Source organism: Aethalodelphis obliquidens, unplaced genomic scaffold (genome assembly GCF_003676395.1).
Source record: "Aethalodelphis obliquidens isolate GAN/ISIS:26980383/991018 unplaced genomic scaffold, ASM367639v1 scaffold1, whole genome shotgun sequence".
Taxonomy (NCBI): Eukaryota; Metazoa; Chordata; class Mammalia; order Artiodactyla; family Delphinidae; genus Aethalodelphis; species Aethalodelphis obliquidens.
The window spans coordinates 48,635,731-48,655,286 of record NW_020837945.1 but is presented as its reverse complement, the minus strand read 5'-3'; the positions used below and the strand labels follow the sequence as shown (position 1 = coordinate 48,655,286).

General features: G+C 40.1%; 1 protein-coding gene and 1 non-coding gene across 3 annotated transcripts in view; both read left to right on the top strand.

Annotated features, from left to right (window-relative positions):
• Window positions 1-19,556, top strand: part of IMPG2 (interphotoreceptor matrix proteoglycan 2) — a 78,736-nt gene that overhangs the window by 48,959 nt on the left and 10,221 nt on the right. For both annotated transcript variants that reach the window (XM_027103585.1, XM_027103591.1), the window contains 3 exons: window positions 15,143-15,446; window positions 16,565-17,868; window positions 18,483-18,702. In XM_027103585.1, coding sequence (XP_026959386.1) covers window positions 15,143-15,446; window positions 16,565-17,868; window positions 18,483-18,702 — 1,828 coding nt within the window. The remainder of the gene's footprint in view (window positions 1-15,142; window positions 15,447-16,564; window positions 17,869-18,482; window positions 18,703-19,556) is intronic.
• Window positions 16,060-16,131, top strand: TRNAE-UUC (transfer RNA glutamic acid (anticodon UUC)). Its single transcript has one exon. It is a non-coding gene; the product is annotated as a tRNA-Glu (tRNA).

Sequence of the window (19,556 nt, the reverse complement as noted above, 5' to 3'; positions counted from 1 at the left end):
TCTGCCCCAAATTGGCTTAACCAATATATACAGCCATTACTTCTGCTCAGGTATAGAGCAACTCAGTTTTGAAATGTGGAGTCACTGGAAATACTCTTTTTCACCAAGTTCCATGTTGGAGAAAAAAGGTTAGAGGGGGATTGACATCAGAGATTACATTCATTTGGTGTTTGTTTATTCATTCACTTATTAATTCAAGTATATTTATTTTGTGCTTTTCATGTGCCAAGTGCTGGGGAAGCTAAGATGAATAAGGTGTGGCCTTGCCTACAAGAAGTTTCCAGTCTGGTGGTTGTAGACAGACTTCTACACAAATAAAGTAGTGCTGTCATAGGATTTCGTCCAAGGTGCGGTGGCAGGGAGTGGTGATCCACTGCGAACATGGTACATTCCGCTCCTTCTAATCCCATTCTACTCAGGGCTTCCGTAACCACAGATCTGTGATGATATCTTAGAACGATGTAAAGACAGAAATTTCTGCATAAGCCAGGGGTTGCAAACTGGAGACCAGCTGACTGGATCCAGCTATAGGCATGTGCTTTGAGGCCAATTTTTTTTTTTTAATTTTTATAAATTTATTTATTTATTTTTGGCTGCGTTGGGTCTTCGTTGCTGCGCAAAGGCTTTCTCTAGTTGCGGTGAGCGGGGGCTACTCTTTGTGGCAGTGCGCAGGCTTCTCATTGAGGTGGCTTCTCTTGTTGCGGAGCACGGGCTCTAGGCACGTGGGCTTCAGTAGTTGTGGCTCATGGGCTCAGTAGTTGTGGCTCATGGGCTTCAGTAGTTGCGGCACATGGGCTCTAAAGCACAGGCTCAGTAGTTGTGGCGCATGGGCTTAGTTGCTCCGCGGCATGTGGGATCTTCCCGGACCAGGGCCCGAACCCGTGTCCCCTGCATTGGCAGGCAGATTCTTTTTTTTTTTTTTTCACTACTGAGGGTTTATTGCTTAGTTCAAAGTTCCATTTTTTTTTTTTTTTTTTTTGGGAGACTCTGTAATAGATAATTTTATTTTATTTTATTTTTTTTTTTAACATCTTTATTGGGGTATAATTGCTTTACAATGGTGTGTTAGTTTCTGCTTTATAACAAAGTGAATCAGTCATACATAAACATATGTTCCCATATGTCTTCCCTGTTGCGTCTCCCTCCCTCCCAACCTCCCCATCCCACCCCTCCAGGCTGTCACAAAGCACCGAGCCAATATCCCTGTGCCATGCGGCTACTTCCCACTAGCTATCTACCTTACTGCGTTTGTTAATGTGTATATGCCCATGACTCTCTCTCGCCCTGTCACAGCTCACCCTTCCCCCTCCCCATAACCTCAAGTCCGTTCTCTAAGAGGTCTGCGTCTTTATTCCTGCTTTACCCCTAGGTTCTTCATGACATTTTTTTCTTAAATTCCATATATATGTGTTAGCATACAGTATTTGTCTTTTTCTTTCTGACTTACTTCACTCTGTATGACAGACTCTAGGTCTATCCACCTCATTACAAATAGCTCAATTTCGTTTCTTTTTATGGCTGAGTAATATTCCATTGTATATATGTGCCACATCTTCTTTATCCATTCATCCGATGACGGGCACTTAGGTTGTTTCCATCTCCGGGCTATTGTAAATAGAGCTGCAATGAACATTTTGGTACATGACTCTTTTTGAATTTTGGTTTCCTCAGGGTATATGCCCAGTAGTGGGATTGCTGGGTCATATGGTAGTTCTATTTGTAGTTTTTTAAGGAACCTCCATACTGTTCTCCATAGTGGCTGAACCAATTCACATTCCCACCAGCAGTGCAAGAGTGTTCCCTTTTCTCCACACCCTCTCCAGCATTTATTGTTTCTAGATTTTTTTGATGATGGCCATTCTGACTGGTGTGAGATGATATCTCATTGTAGTTTTGATTTGCATTTCTCTAATGATTAATGATGTTGAGCATTCTTTCATGTGTTTGTTGGCAGTCTGTATATCTTCTTTGGAGAAATGTCTATTTAGGTCTTCTGCCCATTTTTGGATTGGGTTGTTTGTTTTCTTGTTATTGAGCTGCATGAACTGCTTGTAAATTTTGGAGATTAATCCTTTGTCGGTTGCTTCATTTGCAAATATTTTCTCCCATTCTGAGGGTTGTCTTTTGGTCTTGTTTATGGTTTCCTTTGCTGTGCAAAAGCTTTGAAGTTTCATTAGGTCCCATTTGTTTATTTTTGTTTTTATTTCCATTACTCTAGGAGGTGGGTCAGAAAGGATCTTGCTTTGATTTATGTCATAGAGTGTTCTGCCTATGTTTTCCTCTAAGAGTTTGATAGTTTCTGGCCTTACATTTAGGTCTTTAATCCATTTTGAGCTTATTTTTGTGTATGGTGTTAGGGAGTGATCTAATCTCATACTTTTACATGTACCTGTCCAGTTTTCCCAGCACCACTTATTGAAGAGGCTGTCCTTTCTCCATTGTACATTACTGCCACCTTTATCAAAGATAAGGTGTCCATATGTGCATGGGTTTATCTCTGGGCTTTCTATCCTGTTCCATTGATCTATCTTTCTGTTTTTGTGCCAGTACCATACCGTCTTGATGACTGTAGCTTTGTAGTATAGTCTGAAGTCAGGGAGCCTGATTCCTCCAGTTCCTTCTTTCGTTCTCAAGATTGCTTTGGCTATTCGGGGTCTTTTGTGTTTCCATACAAATTGTGAAATTTTTTGTTCTAGTTCTGTGAAAAATGCCAGTGGTAGTTTGATAGGGATTGCATTGAATCTATAGATCGCTTTGGGTAGTAGAGTCATTTTCACAATGTTGATTCTTCCAATCCAAGAACATGGTATATCTCTCCATCTATTTATATCATCTTTAATTTCTTTCATCAGTGTCTTATAATTTTCTGCATACAGGTCTTTTGTCTCCTTAGGTAGGTTTATTCCTAGATATTTTATTCTTTTTGTTGCAATGGTAAATGGGAGTGTTTTCTTGATTTCACTTTCAGATTTTTCATCGTTAGTATATAGGAATGCCAGAGATTTCTGTGCATTAATTTTGTATCCTGCCACTTTACCAAATTCATTGATTAGCTCTAGTAGTTTTCTGGTAGCACCTTTAGGGTTCTCTATGTATAGGATCATGTCATCTGCAAACAGTGACAGCTTTACTTCTTCTTTTCCAATTTGGATTCCTTTTATTTCCTTTTCTTCTCTGATTGCTGTGGCTAAAACTTCCAAAACAATGTTGAATAAGAGTGGTGAGAGTGGGCAACCTTGTCTTGTTCCTGATCTTAGTGGAAATGGTTTCAGTTTTTCACCATTGAGGATGATGTTTGCTGTGGGCTTGTCATATATGGCCTTTATTATGTTGAGGAAAGTTCCCTCTATGCCTACTTTCTGCAGGGTTTTTATCATAAATGGGTGTTGAATTTTGTCAAAAGCTTTCTCTGCATCTATTGAGATGATCATATGGTTTTTCTCCTTCAATTTGTTAATATGGTGTATCACGTTGACTGATTTGCGTATATTGAAGAATCCTTGCATTCCTGGAATAAACCCCACTTGATCATGGTGTATGATCCTTTTAATGTGCTGTTGGATTCTGTTTGCTAGTATTTTGTTGAGGATTTTTGCATCTATGTTCATCAGTGATATTGGCCTGTAGTTTTCTTTCTTTGTGACATCCTTGTCTGGTTTTGGTATCAAGGTGATGGTGGCCTCGTAGAAGGAGTTAGGGAGTGGTCCTCCCTCTGCTATATTTTGGAAGAGTTTGAGAAGGATAGGTGTTAGCTCTTCTCTAAATGTTTGATAGAATTCGCCTGTGAAGCCATCTGGTCCTGGGCTTTTCTTTGTTGGAAGATTTTTAATCACAGTTTCAATTTCAGTGCTTGTGATTGGTCTGTTCATATTTTCTATTTCTTCCTGATTCAGTCTTGGCAGGTTGTGCATTTCTAAGAATTTGTCCATTTCTTCCAGATTGTCCATTTTATTGGCATAGAGGTGCTTGTAGTAATCTCTCATGATCTCTTTTATCTCTGCAGTGTCAGTTGTTACCTCTCCTTTTTCATTTCTAATTCTATTGATTTGAGTCTTCTCCCTTTTTTTCTTGATGAGTCTGGCTAGTGGTTTATCTATTTTGTTTATCTTCTCAAAGAACCAGCTTTTAGTTTTATTGATCTTTGCTATTGTTTCCTTCATTTCTTTTTCATTTATTTCTGATCTGATTTTTATGATTTCTTTCCTTCTGCTAGCTTTGGGGTTTTTTTGTTCTTCTTTCTCTAATTGCTTGAGGTGCAAGGTTAGGTTGTTTATTCGAGATGTTTCCTGCTTCTTAAGGTGGGCTTGTATTGCTATAAACTTCCCCCTTAGAACTGCTTTTGCTGCATCCCATAGGTTTTGGGTCGTTGTGTCTCCATTGTCATTTGTTTCTAGGTATTTTTTGATTTCCTCTTTGATTTCTTCAGTGATCTCTTCATTATTAAGTAGTGTATTGTTTAGCCTCCATGTGTTTGTATTTTTTACAGATCTTTTCCTGTAATTGATATCTAGTCTCATGGCGTTGTGGTCAGAAAAGATACTTGATACAATTTCAATTTTCTTAAATTTACCAAGGCTTGATTTGTGACCTAAGATATGATCTATCCTGGAGAATGTTCCATGAGCACTTGAGAAAAATGTGTATTCTGTTGTTTTTGGATGGAGTGTCCTATAAATATCAATTAAGTCCATCTTGTTTAATGTATCATTTAAAGCTTGTGTTTCCTTATTTATTTTCATTTTGGATGATCTGTCCATGGGTGAAAGTGGGGTGTTTAAGTCCCCTACTATGAATGTGTTACTGTCGATTTCCCCTTTTATGGCTGTTAGTATTTGCCTTATGTATTGAGGTGCTCCTATGTTGGGTGCATAAATATTTACAATTGTTATATCTTCTTCTTGGATCGATCCCTTGATCATTATGTAGTGTCCTTCTTTGTCTCTTTTAATAGTCCTTATTTTAAAGTCTATTTTGTCTGATATGAGAATTGCTACTCCAGCTTTCTTTTGGCTTCCATTTGTATGAAATACCTTTTTCCATCCCCTTACTTTCAGTCTGTGTGTGTCTCTAGGTCTGAAGTGGGTCTCTTGTAGACAGCAATATATAAGGGTCTTGTTTTTGTATCCATTCAGCTAATCTGTGTCTTTTGGTGGGAGCATTTAGTCCATTTACATTTAAGGTAATTATAGATATGTATGTTCCTATTCCCATTTTCTAAATTGTTTTGGGTTCGTTAGTATAGGTCTTTTCCTTCTCTTGTGTTTCTTGCCTAGAGAAGATCCTTTAGCATTTGTTGTAAAGCTGGTTTGGTGGTGCTGAACTCTCTCAGCTTTTGCTTGTCTGTAAAGGTTTTAATTTCTCCATCAAATCTGAATGAGATCCTTGCTGGGTAGAGTAGTCTTGGCTGCAGGTTTTTCTCCTTCATCACTTTCAGTATGTCCCGCCACTCCCTTCTGGCTTGTAGGGTTTCTGCTGAGAGATCAGCTGTTAACCTTATGGGGATTCCCTTATGTGTTATTTGTTGTTTTTCCCTTGCTGCTTTTAATATGCTTTCTTTGTATTTAATTTTTGACAGTTTGATTAATATGTGTCTTGGCGTATTTCTCCTTGTATTTATCTTGTATGGGACTCTCTGTGCTTCCTGGACTTGATTAACTATTTCCTTTCCCATATTAGGGAAGTTTTCAACTATAATCTCTTCAAATATTTTCTCAGTCCCTTTCTTTTTCTCTTCTTCTTCTGGAACCCCTATAATTCGAATGTTGGTGCGTTTAATGTTGTCCCAGAGGTCTCTGAGACTGTCCTCAGTTCTTTTCATTCTTTTTTCTTTATTCTGCTCTGCAGTAGTTATTTCCACTATTTTATCTTCCAGGTCACTTATCCGTTCTTCTGCCTCAGTTATTCTGCTATTGATCCCATCTAGAGTACTTTTAATTTCATTTATTGTGTTGTTCATCGTTGCTTGTTTCATCTTTAGTTCTTCTAGGTCCTTGTTAACTGATTCTTGCATTTTGTCCAATCTATTGTCCATTCTATCTCCAAGATTTCGGATCAACCTTACTATCATTATTCTGAATTCTCTTTCAGGTAGACTGCCTATTTCCTCTTCATTTGTTAGGTCTGGTGCATTTTTATCTTGCTCCTTTATCTGCTGTGTGTTTTTCTGTCTTCTCATTTTGCTTATCTTACTGTGTTTGGGGTCTCCTTTTGCAGGCTGCAGGTTTGTAGTTCCTCCTGTTTTTGATGTCTGTCTCCAGTGGCTAAGGTTGGTTCAGTGGGTTGTGTAGGCTTCCTGGTGGAGGGGACTAGTGCCTGTGTTGTGGTGGATGAGGCTGGATCTTGTCTCTCTAGTGGGCAGGTTCACGTCTGGTGGTGTGTTTGGGGGTGTCTGTGGCCTTATTATGATTTTAGGCAGCCTCTCTGCTAATGGGTGGGGTTGTGTTCCTGTTTTGCTAGTTGTTTGGCATAGGTTTTCCAGCACTGTGGCTTGCTGGTCGTTGAGTGAAGCTGGGTGCTGGTGTTAAGATGGAGGTCTCTGGGAGATTTTCGCCGTTTGATATTATGTGGAGCTGGGAGGTCTCTTGTTGATCAGTGTCCTGAAGTTGGCTGTCCTACCTCAGAGGCAGAGCCCTGCCTCCTGGCTGGAGCACCAAAAGCTTTTCATCCACAGGCTCAGGATAAAAGGGAAAAAAAAGTAGAGGGAATTAGTAGAAGTATGAGGAAAGAAAGAAGGAAAGGAGGGTAGGAAGGAAGGAAGAAAGAAAGAAAGAAGCAAAGAAGGAAAGAAGGCAAGAAGGAAAGAAAGGAGGGAGGGAGGGAGGAAGGAAGGAAGGAGGGAAAGAAGGAAAAAAGACAGAAAGAAAGAAGATACAGTAAAAATAAAATAAAGTATAATAAAGTTATTGAATTAAAAAATTCTTATTTAGAAGAAAAAAAAAAAAAAAAAAAAGGGACGGAAAGAACCTTAGGACAAATGTTGGAAGCAAAGCTATACAGACAAAATCTTACACAGAAGCATACACATACACCCTCACTAAAAGAGGTAAATGGGGAAAAATCCTAAATCTTGCTGTCAGAGACCACCTCCTCAATTTGGGATGATTCGTTGTCTTTTGGGAGGTCTGAGGTCTTCTGCCAGCCTTCAGTAGGTGTTCTGTAGGAGTTGTTCCACGTGTAGATGTATTTCTGGTGTATCTGTGGGGAGGAAGGTGATCTCCGCGTCTTACTCTTCCGCCATCTTCCGCCTTCTCCCGGCAGGCAGATTCTTAACCACTGCGCCACCAGGGAAGCCCCCAAATTTTTTAAAAAGCCAATATTTAAAAGTAAGGAGATTTTTGCATAAAAATGCAGATTTCCAACTTCTTTTGAAAACCAGAAGATCTGATATCATTAGGTTTACATTTCCCATTGCAGAAAGTGGCTAGAGCTTGGCTGAAAGAAGCTACCCCTTTAATTATTGGCAAACACTGACTCCCTGGACTCATTTGTTCATTTATGTTGCCTCTTCTGTGGTTCTATTTGCATTTAAGCCAACTCCTTAGTTTTTCAATTTGAGGAGACATTGCAATGTTAATGGGTGATTAAAAAACATGAAAGAAAAGAATGATTAATTAGAGGTATCTGATTATTGCTTCTCCTCCTCCCCCTCCTCCCCTCCTCCTTCCCGTTCCCTCCTCCCCCCTCCCCCCCCTCCTCCTTTTCCTCCCCCTCGTCCCCCTTCTCTCCCTTCTCCCCCTTCTCCCACTCCTCTCTCTCTATTCTTTAATAGAAATGAGATTTTTTATCCGATTTTATTTTTAGAAATTATTTTAGACTTAAGAATGTTGGGATATTGAATTTGACACCTTTTGGCCTCCTGGTTTGGAAAATCACTTGTTGCACAGTATGCTTCCTATAGCACTTAGCAAACTTTTCAATTGGCCTTAGCAGAAGTGAAACTGGCCAATATAATATTGAACCTGTTAATATACTACATTGAACTAAAAGAAGAATTCATGAGTTGAATTTGTTACTATGGGAACATCTATTCATATAAAAATAAATAAAGTGCTGTTCCTGGCATGTATGTGTTCATCTTTCAAAATATATGAGAGAGCTTCATTGCCCTGCCCTTTTTTTTTTACTGGGTACTTGTTTGGAATAGATGGTCTTCCTTCTTTATTTAAAAAGTCAAGTTGTGGGCTTCCCTGGTGGCACAGTGGTTGAGAGTCCGCCTGCTGATGCAGGGGATGTGGGTTCGTGCCCCGGTCTGGGAAGATCCCACATGCCGCGGAGCGGCTGGGCCCATGAGCCATGGCCACTGAGCCTGCGCGTCTGGAGCCTGTGCTCCGCGACGGGAGAGGCCACAGCAGTGAGAGGCCCGCGTACCGCAAAAAAAAAAAAAGTCAAGTTGTTTACTTTCACATTTTACGTTGTTTACTTGTGGCTTAATTTTTATTAAAGATATTGTGTATTGTTTTAACTTTTATGAACTGAAAAGGAGTTTATAGGTATATTGAAATCATATATATTACTTGAGCATTTCTTTTTCATTGAGGATTCATCTGCTTTCCTAATGTGTGTCAGATCATAGGCTCTGTCTGATAAAACTCAGTTTCTTAAGTATAGGTCGAAGAGCTTAGCCTTCTCTCTTAGAATTTCAAAAAAATGCACACGTAGAATTTACAAGGATGTAAATATGCCTTACTCAGCTGGAAAGAACAGGTGGCTTTAACATATCTCTATAAGTGGTTTTAGGTAATTCAGAGGAAAACAAGTGAATTCCCTGGTATGGTATGACACTCATCATCGTACCAACATTTTTGAGGGACAGAACTTAGTATTGAGTAAATGGCCTTCTTACTTTTCACTGAATACATATATAGTTTTAGATAATAGAAAAAAAATGAGAAAGAAAGAAACTTTTCCTCATATACAAACAGCCTCCATTTTCAACATAGATGTTTAAATATTAGAAAATGGTTTTTCCTCCTTTCTCTCCTTTGTGTTCACCTGGGTCTTTTAGATTTGTGCATATATGCTAACCTGAACGAGAATAGACTGCCAAATCTGCTAGCTCCGGTTTCTCCTCTGGAAATCCTTTTGCCCTCTGTATGTATTCCTCAGTGAACAGTCTGGTATAGTGAGTGAAGCACGGGGACCGAACTCTAGAAACTCAGAATCTGGTTCTGACTTTTTTTTCTCTATTTTTTGTGACTGTGGGCATTTCACTTCTATGAACCTCAGTTCCTTATTTTTAATAGGCAAGTTTGGACTAAATGATTCTTAATAGTCTTTCTAGTTATAAAATTTGATAGTTTTGTTACATTCAAACATATGTGCATGCTCAGCCCCACTTCCTAACATAAGGTTTTTATAAACCAAAGGATGGCCTTATAAAGCACCGAGCCTTTGGCAAAACAAAAGCTTCTATTTGTTTTACTTCTACATTCTGGAATTCAGTTGGTTGTCTTTTCATTTATCTGGAATTGAGCTGTTGCTCTCTCCATCTGGTCAATTCATTTTATTCCCCCTAGCTTTATTGAGGTATAATTGACATCCAACACTGTATAAATTTAAGGTGTGTAATATGATGATTTGATACACATATATTGTGAAGTACTTATCACAATAGAGTTAGTTAACACCTCCGTAACTTCACATAATTACCTTTTTTTTTTTTTTTGGTGGTAAGAACATTTAAGATTTACTCGTTAGACAAATTTCAAGTTTATAACACAGTACTGTTAACTATAGCCACCACGTTGTACATTAGCTACCCAGAACTCATTCAGCTTATAACTGCAAGTTTGTACTTTTTAACTGACATCTCTCCATCTCCCCATCGCCAGACTCTGGAAAACACCATTCTACAGTTGTTTTTATGAGTTTGGCTTTCTCAGATTCTACATATAAGTGATATCATACAGTATTCTTCTGACTTATTTCACTTAGCATAATGCCCTCAAGGTCCATCCCTGTTGTCACAAATGGCAGGATTTCTTTCTCTTTCATGGCTAAATAATATTCCATTGTATATATGTAACACATCTTCTTTATCCATTCATCTGTCAGTGGACACTTAGGTTGTTTCCATATCTTAACTATTGTGACTAATGCTGCAGTGAACATGGGAATACTATAGATATCTCTTTGACACACTGATTTAATTTCCTTTAGCCATATACCCAGAAGTGGGTATTGCTGGATCACATGGTAGTTCTATTTTTAATTTTATGAGGAAAAAAATTTTTTCCACACACCATTGCCAGCACTTTTGTCTTTTTGACAATAGCCATTCTAACAGGTGTGAGGTGATATTTCACTGTGGTTTTGATTTGCATTTCCCTGATGATAGTGCTGTTGAATATCTTTTCATGTAGCTATTGGCCATTTGGATATTTTCTTTCTGTTTTTCTCAGACCTCCTATGGATACACCTTCTCCACACTTCTTGCTGCCTATTGTGGCAGAATTCTTAAGCTTGTATGCTTTTTTTTTTGCGGTATGCAGGCCTCTCATTGTTGTGGCCTCTCCCATTGCAGAGCACAGGCTCTGGACGTGCAGGCTCAGCGGCCATGGCTCACGGGCCCAGCCGCTCTGCGGCATGTGGGATCTTCATGGACGGGGGCACGAACCCGTGTCCCCTGCATCGGCAGGCGGACTCTCAACCATTACACCACCAGGGAAGCCCTGTATGCCTTCTCTTGATCCTGCAGTGCACCAGGCTAAGTACTGAGAGCTTTCCTAAAGGAAGTGCAGAAGCTTAACTTTGTCGTCTCTCCTTGGCCTATGGATAGATTCAGGCTGGCTTTTTGGGCCTGCTCGCTAGCTGTCTGCCAAAGTCTGCTCTCCCTGCCATGGGGAGTGCACACGAGGGGCTGGCCGTGGGGTGGAGGAGGTGCCTGTGGGGGTGAGGTGCCCATGGGCCAGTTGAGGGGGATCCATGGGCAGGGTGTCTTGGCAGCTTGTGGTCAGGCCTCCTGGTGGAGTCAGTCATGTAGTTAGTAGGATCTGCATCCCTGTGATATGTTCAGAGTCCTGGCCGCCGTTCTTTCAGCCACTTCCCATCCCCTGGTCGTGCAGCTTACAACTCAGTTCTCTGGATAGAGTGAGAGAGAAACAGACCTCTTTAGCAAGATCCTGCACAGCTGGGGAGGCCAGAGACTCACTCACGTGCTCTCACTTTCCGCTGTGCAGAAATCATGTACAGAGAGGGTTTCTCTTGGCCCTGAGCTGTGCTGCCTTGGGGGAGGGATGAGGTGGGTAAAGGGAAACTGTTCCTCTTACACTCGCCAATGTGTCTGAAGTTGGACTTTTATGCTCAAATGGTGTGTTTGGAGCTTCTCTGTTGGACTCCTGGACTTCCACAAAGGCTCTGTCATTCATGGGTGACTGTCTAAGTCATTGTTCTCCAGGGGCTCCCAGACTGTGTCCGAGAGGGGCTGGAGCCAGTTCACGGGCCACTTCAGGGTCCACAGCCAGGACTGAGGTCTGTATGCTTCTTACCCTGTGCATGGGTGGGCTAGACTCCTTCTGGGTCTCTTGGTGTATGATGCTGGATCCTACAGCTCCCACAAAGGCACTTTTGTCCATAGAGGATGCCAAATTGTTACTGTTGAAGGGGGAATACGAGTGGGGGATGTCTTACTCAGCTGACATCACTCTGGCCCATTCTTGAGGACCCAGAAAGTTTTAGACACTCTAGTCAGAAACGTAAGGCAACTTTGTGTGTCTGTTTGGTGCTGGGTTATATAGGAGCACTGTGTACGCAGGTCAGTGATTGCAAGCTGCCTTCACTACATAGAGTTATATAAGGTTAAGTTCGCTCCTTGTGATGATGTACTCTTAAAATATTAAAATTTACTAGAAAAAAGCCAGAAATCTTTCCCCTGATTAAATCATCTTTTTGGCCTTACTCATGAATCAAGTCTTAATATCCTCATGTTTACTTCTGACGAGAGAATTCCCAAGAGGTAATTTCTTATCCTGAAATGGTTCTTTTATTATTATTATTTTTAAATCTTTTGCAGTTACATCCTGTCTTTTGAGGATGGTCTTCCTCTTTCTTTGACATATATCTTGCCTTTCTCTACTTTCTCTATATATTTCATTTCATCAGACTCTGGTCACAGACTCCAGTCTAATGCTCAGATGTGCCTTCCTCTATTTCATTTTTTGACCAAAGTCACACTGGCAAAAATATTCACTAGTATTGCGCCATCCACTTTTCATCACTTCCCTCTTAACTTTCTAGATTCTTTATTTCTAATCAAATTTAGCAGAATGATACCATTTTTGGTTCATGTTGTTATTTTAATTGATTCTCATTCTTCCTTTTCTGGCTATTTGTATTTCATTACAAATTATGTAATCATCTTTTGACAGAAGTGATTCACACTTTTATGGATTTTAAAAATACATTGCACTACAAAACATGGCACGGCCAGAGTTTCAATAGTAATAGAACCACCTGTTCTGTTAAGGGGTTAAGGGAGTGAAAAAGGGATCTTGAAGTATGCTGAGACTAATAACAGTGAGAAGCCATTCCCATCCATTGGATTGTAGGGCAAGGGGAGGAAATGCAATTACCAGAGCCCAGTGAGAGCTGAAGTTGCAATTGTAGAGGGACGCAGCTACGTCTGCAGTATTGAGGCTTGGAGGGAACTGGGAAGAAATACCGAAACCTCTCACTCTTCCTGTCCTTTGATCTTCTGCTTCTAAAAGTGTAAACTCAGACAGAAGACAGCTGGTAAGGGAGCAGGGTGATGAAATTATCAGGGAAGAGAAGGAGCTAGGGTGGTGGCAGATGAAAATAGCCAGCAGGATGGCCCACTTAAAATAGGACCTAATTAAAAGAGCATGAACAAGGTAGGAAGTGTTGGTGTCACTGAGTTCCACAAAAGAAAATTAGTTACTTGACTTAGTGCTTTTAGTTTAGAAATAGTAGATGAAACTGAGAGTATCTCCATATATATGCAGTGGTCTACTATGCATTTGTCACTAGAAGAGGGAATAAATTGGGTCATGCTCAGTGATTTCTTGCCTCATGTTCCCTCCCTTGTGACTAGGAGAGTGTGCTGTCTAAGGCTTCCTCACATGGACCCTTGATGGAGAGACAAGGGGAAGTGTGTAGGCAAAGCATACAAGACTAATTAGGTCATGACATTGGGTTGAGTCCCTCCGTAGGCTAGTAGGTTGTTTAGTTCCTGGCCATGGACTGAAGTGTAGGTAGCCACCTTAAAATTGTGTGCTTTTGTTTAAAAATCACATTAGGCTTGAGAGTATATGCCAGTGAAAATTCACTACCCTTGGCAGGAATCTCCTGGAAGAGTGGGGAGAGGATTCTGTTCAGAGTTTCTTAGTTTTCATGGGCTTCATTTTGTTTATAGCTCTTCCATGAATTCTAGTCTTCAGGCAGGTTTATGCTTGTGGAAAATTTCTTAAAGGTTCCAGTTGATGAGAAATATAATGATTTAACAACTAAAGAAGTATTTTAGAAACTCAGGCTGGAATAATACAACCAACACATGATCAAGCTGCATCCTCTACTGAGGAGCTTTTAAAAGTACCATGTCTAGGTCCTACCCTCAGACCAGTTAAGTTAGAATCTCTGAGGTGTGGGGTGTGGGCATTGGTGTCTTTAAAAAGCTTACATGTGATTTTTTTAAAAAATTTATTTATTTACTTTTTTTTTGTTGTTGGCTGCATTGGGTCTTCGTTGCTGTACGTGGGCTTTCTCTAGTTGCAGCGAGCGGGGGCTACTCTTCGTTGCGGTGTGTGGGCTCTCATTGTAGTGGCTTCTTTTTTTTTTTTTTTTTGCGGTACGCGGGCCTCTCACTGTTGTGGCCTCTCCTGTTGCGGAGCACAGGCTCCGGATGCGCAGGCTTAGCAGCCCTGGCTCACGGGCCCAGCCGCTTCGCGGCATGTGGGATCTTCCCGGCCCAGGGCACGAACCCCTGTCCCCTGCATCGGCAGGCAGACTCTCAACCACTGCGCCACCAGGGAAGCCCGGTGGCTTCTCTTGTTGCAGAGCACAGGCTCTAGGTGCGTGGGCTTCAGTAGTTGCAGCACGTGGGCTCAGTAGTTGTGGCTCACGGGCTATAGAGCACAGGCTCAGTAGTTGTGGCCCACGGGCTTAGTTGCTCCACAGCATGTGGGATCTTCCTGGACCAGGGCTCGAACCTGTGTCCCCTACATTGGCAGGTGGGTTCTTAACCACTGCACCACCAGGGAAGTCCTTGCATGTGATTTTAATGCTATTTAGAGTAGAGAATGATTGATCTTTTCTATTTTCCTTTTTCAGTTTTTATCTAGGAAATATTTTGTGAATTCCTTCTATGCATATGACACTTCTTACTTTTTGTTATTCAGCATAGATTGGAATATATAAACTCCTATCCAGTGTTATGGCTGTTTTACCTATTAACATCATTAAACTTTTTTACGTGGACTAACCTTCACAGGATTAAATAATTAGTATGTTCAATGGTTGTGTTTCTGTCTACTTTTCTATTCCTGAAGCTAAACTTTAAGATACGATTAGTACTACATTAGTAAAAAGTCACTGGAAAGAGAAAATTTTATTTTGTAAGTGTGATACCAATTCACAGATGTTCCTATTTGCTCAAGGTAAGAGACCACATTTTGATGTGTTGCAATTTCTTATCAAAATAAAAGACCTTAATTTAATACCTTTCAGAATGATGAATAAAATGACTGATTGTTCTTTCTGCTGTGGGCAATGTGCTTAGGTCTTTGACAACAAATTACACATATTAGTAACATCTATGTATTTAAAGTATTTAAGCTAATAAGACAGAGGGAAAGGAACCATCTAAAGCAAGGCAAACAATATTTTCTCTCACAAACTCACTTTGTTTGGGATCTTTTAAATATATTATCTCATCTATTCCCACTTTCCAGGTGAGATTCAAGCGATACATGATTTTTCTCTAGATTTTCCAACTAGTAAGTGGTTGAATTAGGATTTAATTATGGATCTGTTTGATTCTAGAGCCCATACTCCCCTTCCCTCCCCCAATATTACATTGCCTTTTTGTCCCTAGAAAATCCAGGAATGTAGATAGATAGATGGTATTTGAAATTATTTATATGTGTTTCTTTTATCTATGATATGATTTAGCCTCTTTTTGCCCCTCCAGGATAATACCCCTCAAGCTGAATGGCCCTCAGCAGATGAATTCACCATGAGCAGTATTTCACCACTTGATTTCAGCTCTGGTCCTCCTTCAACCACTGGCAGGGAACTCTGGTCAGAAAGCCCTTTGGGTGATTTAGTGTCTGCACCCAAATTAGCCTTTCCCTCGAAGGTGAGCCTCAGTTCTTCCCCAGAGATTTTAGAGGTTAGCAGCTTGACTCTTCATTCTGTCACCCCAGCAGTGCTTCAGACTGGCTTGCCTGTGGCTTCTGAAGAAAGGACTTCTGGGTCTCACTCATTAGAAGATGGTAAGGAATTCTAATGACTTTTTGTACTTCTTTATTGTATCAGATGACAAAGGTTTTGAAGAGAGCGAGAGACTAGGGTTAGGAGAAAAGCATGGCAGCATTCATTAGGAGGAAATGTCTTGGGAAAGTTGTGTGAGAAAGGGAACAATCAGCTTTAATTGGTTGGAAGGGAGCATCCAAATAGGTAAATAATTAGAAATGAACTTGTGGGCTGGGCTGGGATCACCTAATAGATATTTTGAAGGTCTTGTTAAAGAATTTATAATTTAATTATATTACTATTTAAGAACTACTCTACTTACTTGAATATTTGAGTGGTAAACAAACAACCTCAAAGAAGATTATTCCAGTATCTTTTAATAGGATTAATTGGGGGCCAGTAGAGATTTTTGGCGTGTATCAGGCTTGAGAAGGAGAAAACCTGAACTAGGGCAGCTACAGCAGAGATTAAGAAATGAAAGTCAAGTAGCTGATTTAGCTGTTGTGGGATGTGACTCAGGGATGGAGTATATGTGAAAGAGGAAGATGAACAAAGATATAAGTAATGAGTCCAGGATTTTGAACATTGGGTGAACCTGAAGGCTGATGGATAATAAACATAATAAGGGGGAGTTCCCTGGTGGTCTAGTGGTTATGACTCAGAACTTTCACTGCTGTGGCCCAGGTTCAATCCCTGGTCGAGGAACTAAGATCCCACAAGCTGCATGGTGCGGCCAAAAATAAAAAAAATAAACATAACAAGGAGATGGAAATTCCTTGGGAATTTTCCTAGGGAATTTTCTTCCTAAGTTTTTACTAGATTCACTCTTTGTTGTCAGTATGGCTACCAGCAGTTCTTTATTTTCAGGGAGTAAAAATAATCACGTGTTTGAAGATGCATTTTTTCAGTACCTGATGTCCTGTTATACTCAGTTAAGGGGGTTATAATCATGAGTGACTGTACCATATCACAAAAACATAATCATACCTTCTTGTTGTTTGCTGGATTTGGCAAAGTAAAAGTCAGCAACTGTCTGTTGTAATCTAATGGGGAAAAATGGGTAGCTGGTTTTATTAGGAGGACTGGGAATATATTTTGGCATCTATGTAGATTAATTCATGGTAAACTCTATTTTTAGGATTAACTAAAGTTAAAGGATCAGAAGATTTTCTTTTTGTTGATCCACTGCCTTCAAGCCCATTTAGTCGTCCTATGCCAAAAGAAATAATACCATCCATGGAAGACTCTGGGGTGTCTTTGACATCCTCACCATATCCGGTCTCCTCTGTCCCATTCGATATTCTTGCTAAAGAAGTAACTACACCTTTTGGCATGGACTCTTTGGCCTCCAAAGTCAAAGGCCAATTAGAAGCGAGCACTTGGATGCCAGACACATCTATGGAGAAAGAGTTCATATTTGAGAGTGGTTTAGGTTCAGGGTCTGGGCAAAAGGTAGGTCTGATTACTTGGCCATGGAGCAAGACTTCATTAGAGAAGAGCACTGAACCATTTTCCAAGTCATGGCTTGAAGTTGAGGATTCAGAGGATTTACTTTTGCCAACTGAGGATACAGATGAGAAACTAGTTATAGATGACAGAATAGATTCCATAGATCAAAGTACTGAGCATTCAAAATATAGGCATTTTGATAGATCCACAAACTTTGCAGAGGATGAGACCCTTGGTGGACCTACTGTGTCCATGTTTGCAGAGACCACAACTCAATCTGCATCTCCAGTTCTATCCAAGCACACATCAGAAGTACCCGACATTGACTATTATTCAATTACCAAATCACCTCCTCTACTGACATCTGCAGCAATCTCTGCTTCTACTGATAAACCAATTCAAGAAGAACCCTTTCTAAAGGAGGATATGGAACAAACTACAGAGTCATCCAACCGTGAATGGTTTGACAGCAAGATTTCAGCAGTGAAGCCAGATGTGCAACCTTTGTGGACCATATTGCCAGAATCAGATGTAGTTTGGGTAAGAACTTCTTCCCTAGAGAAACTGTCCAGAGACACATTGGCAAGTACACCACAGAGTACTGACAAGCTCTGGTTGAAAACTTCCATGAAACAGTCTACCAAATTGCCTTCAACCACAAGTTCCACCCTGCTGGAAGATGAAGTCATTATGGGCGTACAGGATATTTCATCAGAATTGGACCAGATAGGCACAGATTACTATCATCCTGAGCTAATCCCAGAGGAAAATGGCAAGGTTGGTGGTTATGTGGAAATGTCTACAAGTATTCACTCCACAGAGATGGCTATTGTGGCTCAGCCAACAAAAAGTGAAGACTTGGGTCATACCCAAGCCGCAGGAGCTTTGGTGGTTTTCTTCAGCCTCAGAGTGACTAACATGATGTTTTCAGAAGATCTGTTTAATAAAAACTCTTTGGAGTATAAAGCCCTGGAGCAAAGATTCTTAGAACTGGTAAGCATAAGAAGTGAAATACAGGCATTAGTGAATAATCGTGTATGAACCACCCCTCTTTCCCCCCAGAGCATAAGATCTGAGCCAAGGGAAGTGTGGTCTGCTATGGATTTTCATTTCCTATCATCTACAAATACTGTAATGGCCTAGGCTTCATAGGAAAATAATGAGACAGGTGGTTACAAGAAACGGAAAACACAAAATGGTATGAGCCACACTTGGATATTGTATTCTTGGATATTGTAACTTAGATACTGGATATTGTATTATATAATTTCTGGGACCGATACAAGTTTAAGATTTATATTCACATTTTATTGTGAGACCAGTGCTTTGTGGGTACCTGTAATGCCTTCACTGTCACAATCCTTTAGTGAAACAGAATAAACTCTCTGATATCTAAAACTGTCTGTGAGTTCCATGGGGTTCCTAAATAACACTGAAACCTCATGACTCGCAAATAATTCACAATTCATACTTTTGTTGATGAACAGTTTAAATAACGTAAATAGAATACAATTTGGAAAAGTGGAGGGGTTCATCTTTGTTTTCAGTATGTATTGAACAAAATGCAAAACTTTGTCAATAAACTGACCAATTTTTGTGTATTGTAGCTGGTTCCCTATCTCCAGTCAAATCTCACTGGGTTCCAGAATTTAGAAATCCTGAACTTCAGAAATGGCAGTATTGTGGTGAACAGCCGAATGAAGTTCGCCAAGTCTGTCCCTCCTAATGTCACCAATACTGTATACGTGATTCTGGAAGACTTTTGCACCACTGCTTACCAAACCATGAACTTGGCTATTGATAAATACTCCCTCGATGTGGAATCAGGTAATGATATTAAATACTATGGTGGTTTCTTAGTGGAACCTAGTTATTATTCTTGTGTATTTTCTTCTACAATGAGTCAAGATGAATTCAATACTTATAGGTAAAAGAGTACTATGTCTGACAAATTTTCCACGTCTTGATAATTAGTAAAATATCTCTTCCAAGGATGTCAATATCATTCCCTTTTCAAAAGGATTGTCCACACTTGTCTTTACATGTTTACCTCCCATTTCCTTTTCTACCTGCTATATCTGGCTCTCTATTTTACTTATCCATGGATCTGTTCTTATTACATCTCTACGCTGCCAAGCCCAATAGCTTTGGCCTTTCTTGCCTTCTATGTTATTTTCCTACGTTGTTTTATCAATTTCCATTATTGTAAGCCTAATATAAATGTCAGTAACTCTCCACATTTCTATATGCAGATCAGACTTATCTTCTGAGCTCCAGAATCAATATGTAACTATGTACTTGATTATCTCAACTTGGATATATACTATGTATATCAAGCTCAGACTAAGCCCTTAGGCTAAGACTGAGCCCTTGTTTTCCATATCTGCATACCTTCCAACTAAATTTACCTCTCTCAGCTTTACTATCTTGATAAATGGAAGCTGTATCCACTCAGCTACTGAAGCCAGAAACCTGGAAAGTCATTCTGATATCTCAGTTTCCATCACTCCTTTCAGTCACTCACAAACTGACATTGATTCTGAATTCTAAATATATCTCAAATCTATGTGTTTTTCTCTGTCTTCACTTCCCCTACTTTAGGCCAAGCCATCATCATCTCTCATTTGGACCAGTTTCTCTACTACCTCTCTTTTTCCCTCACTCCCATACCTTCCCATTCA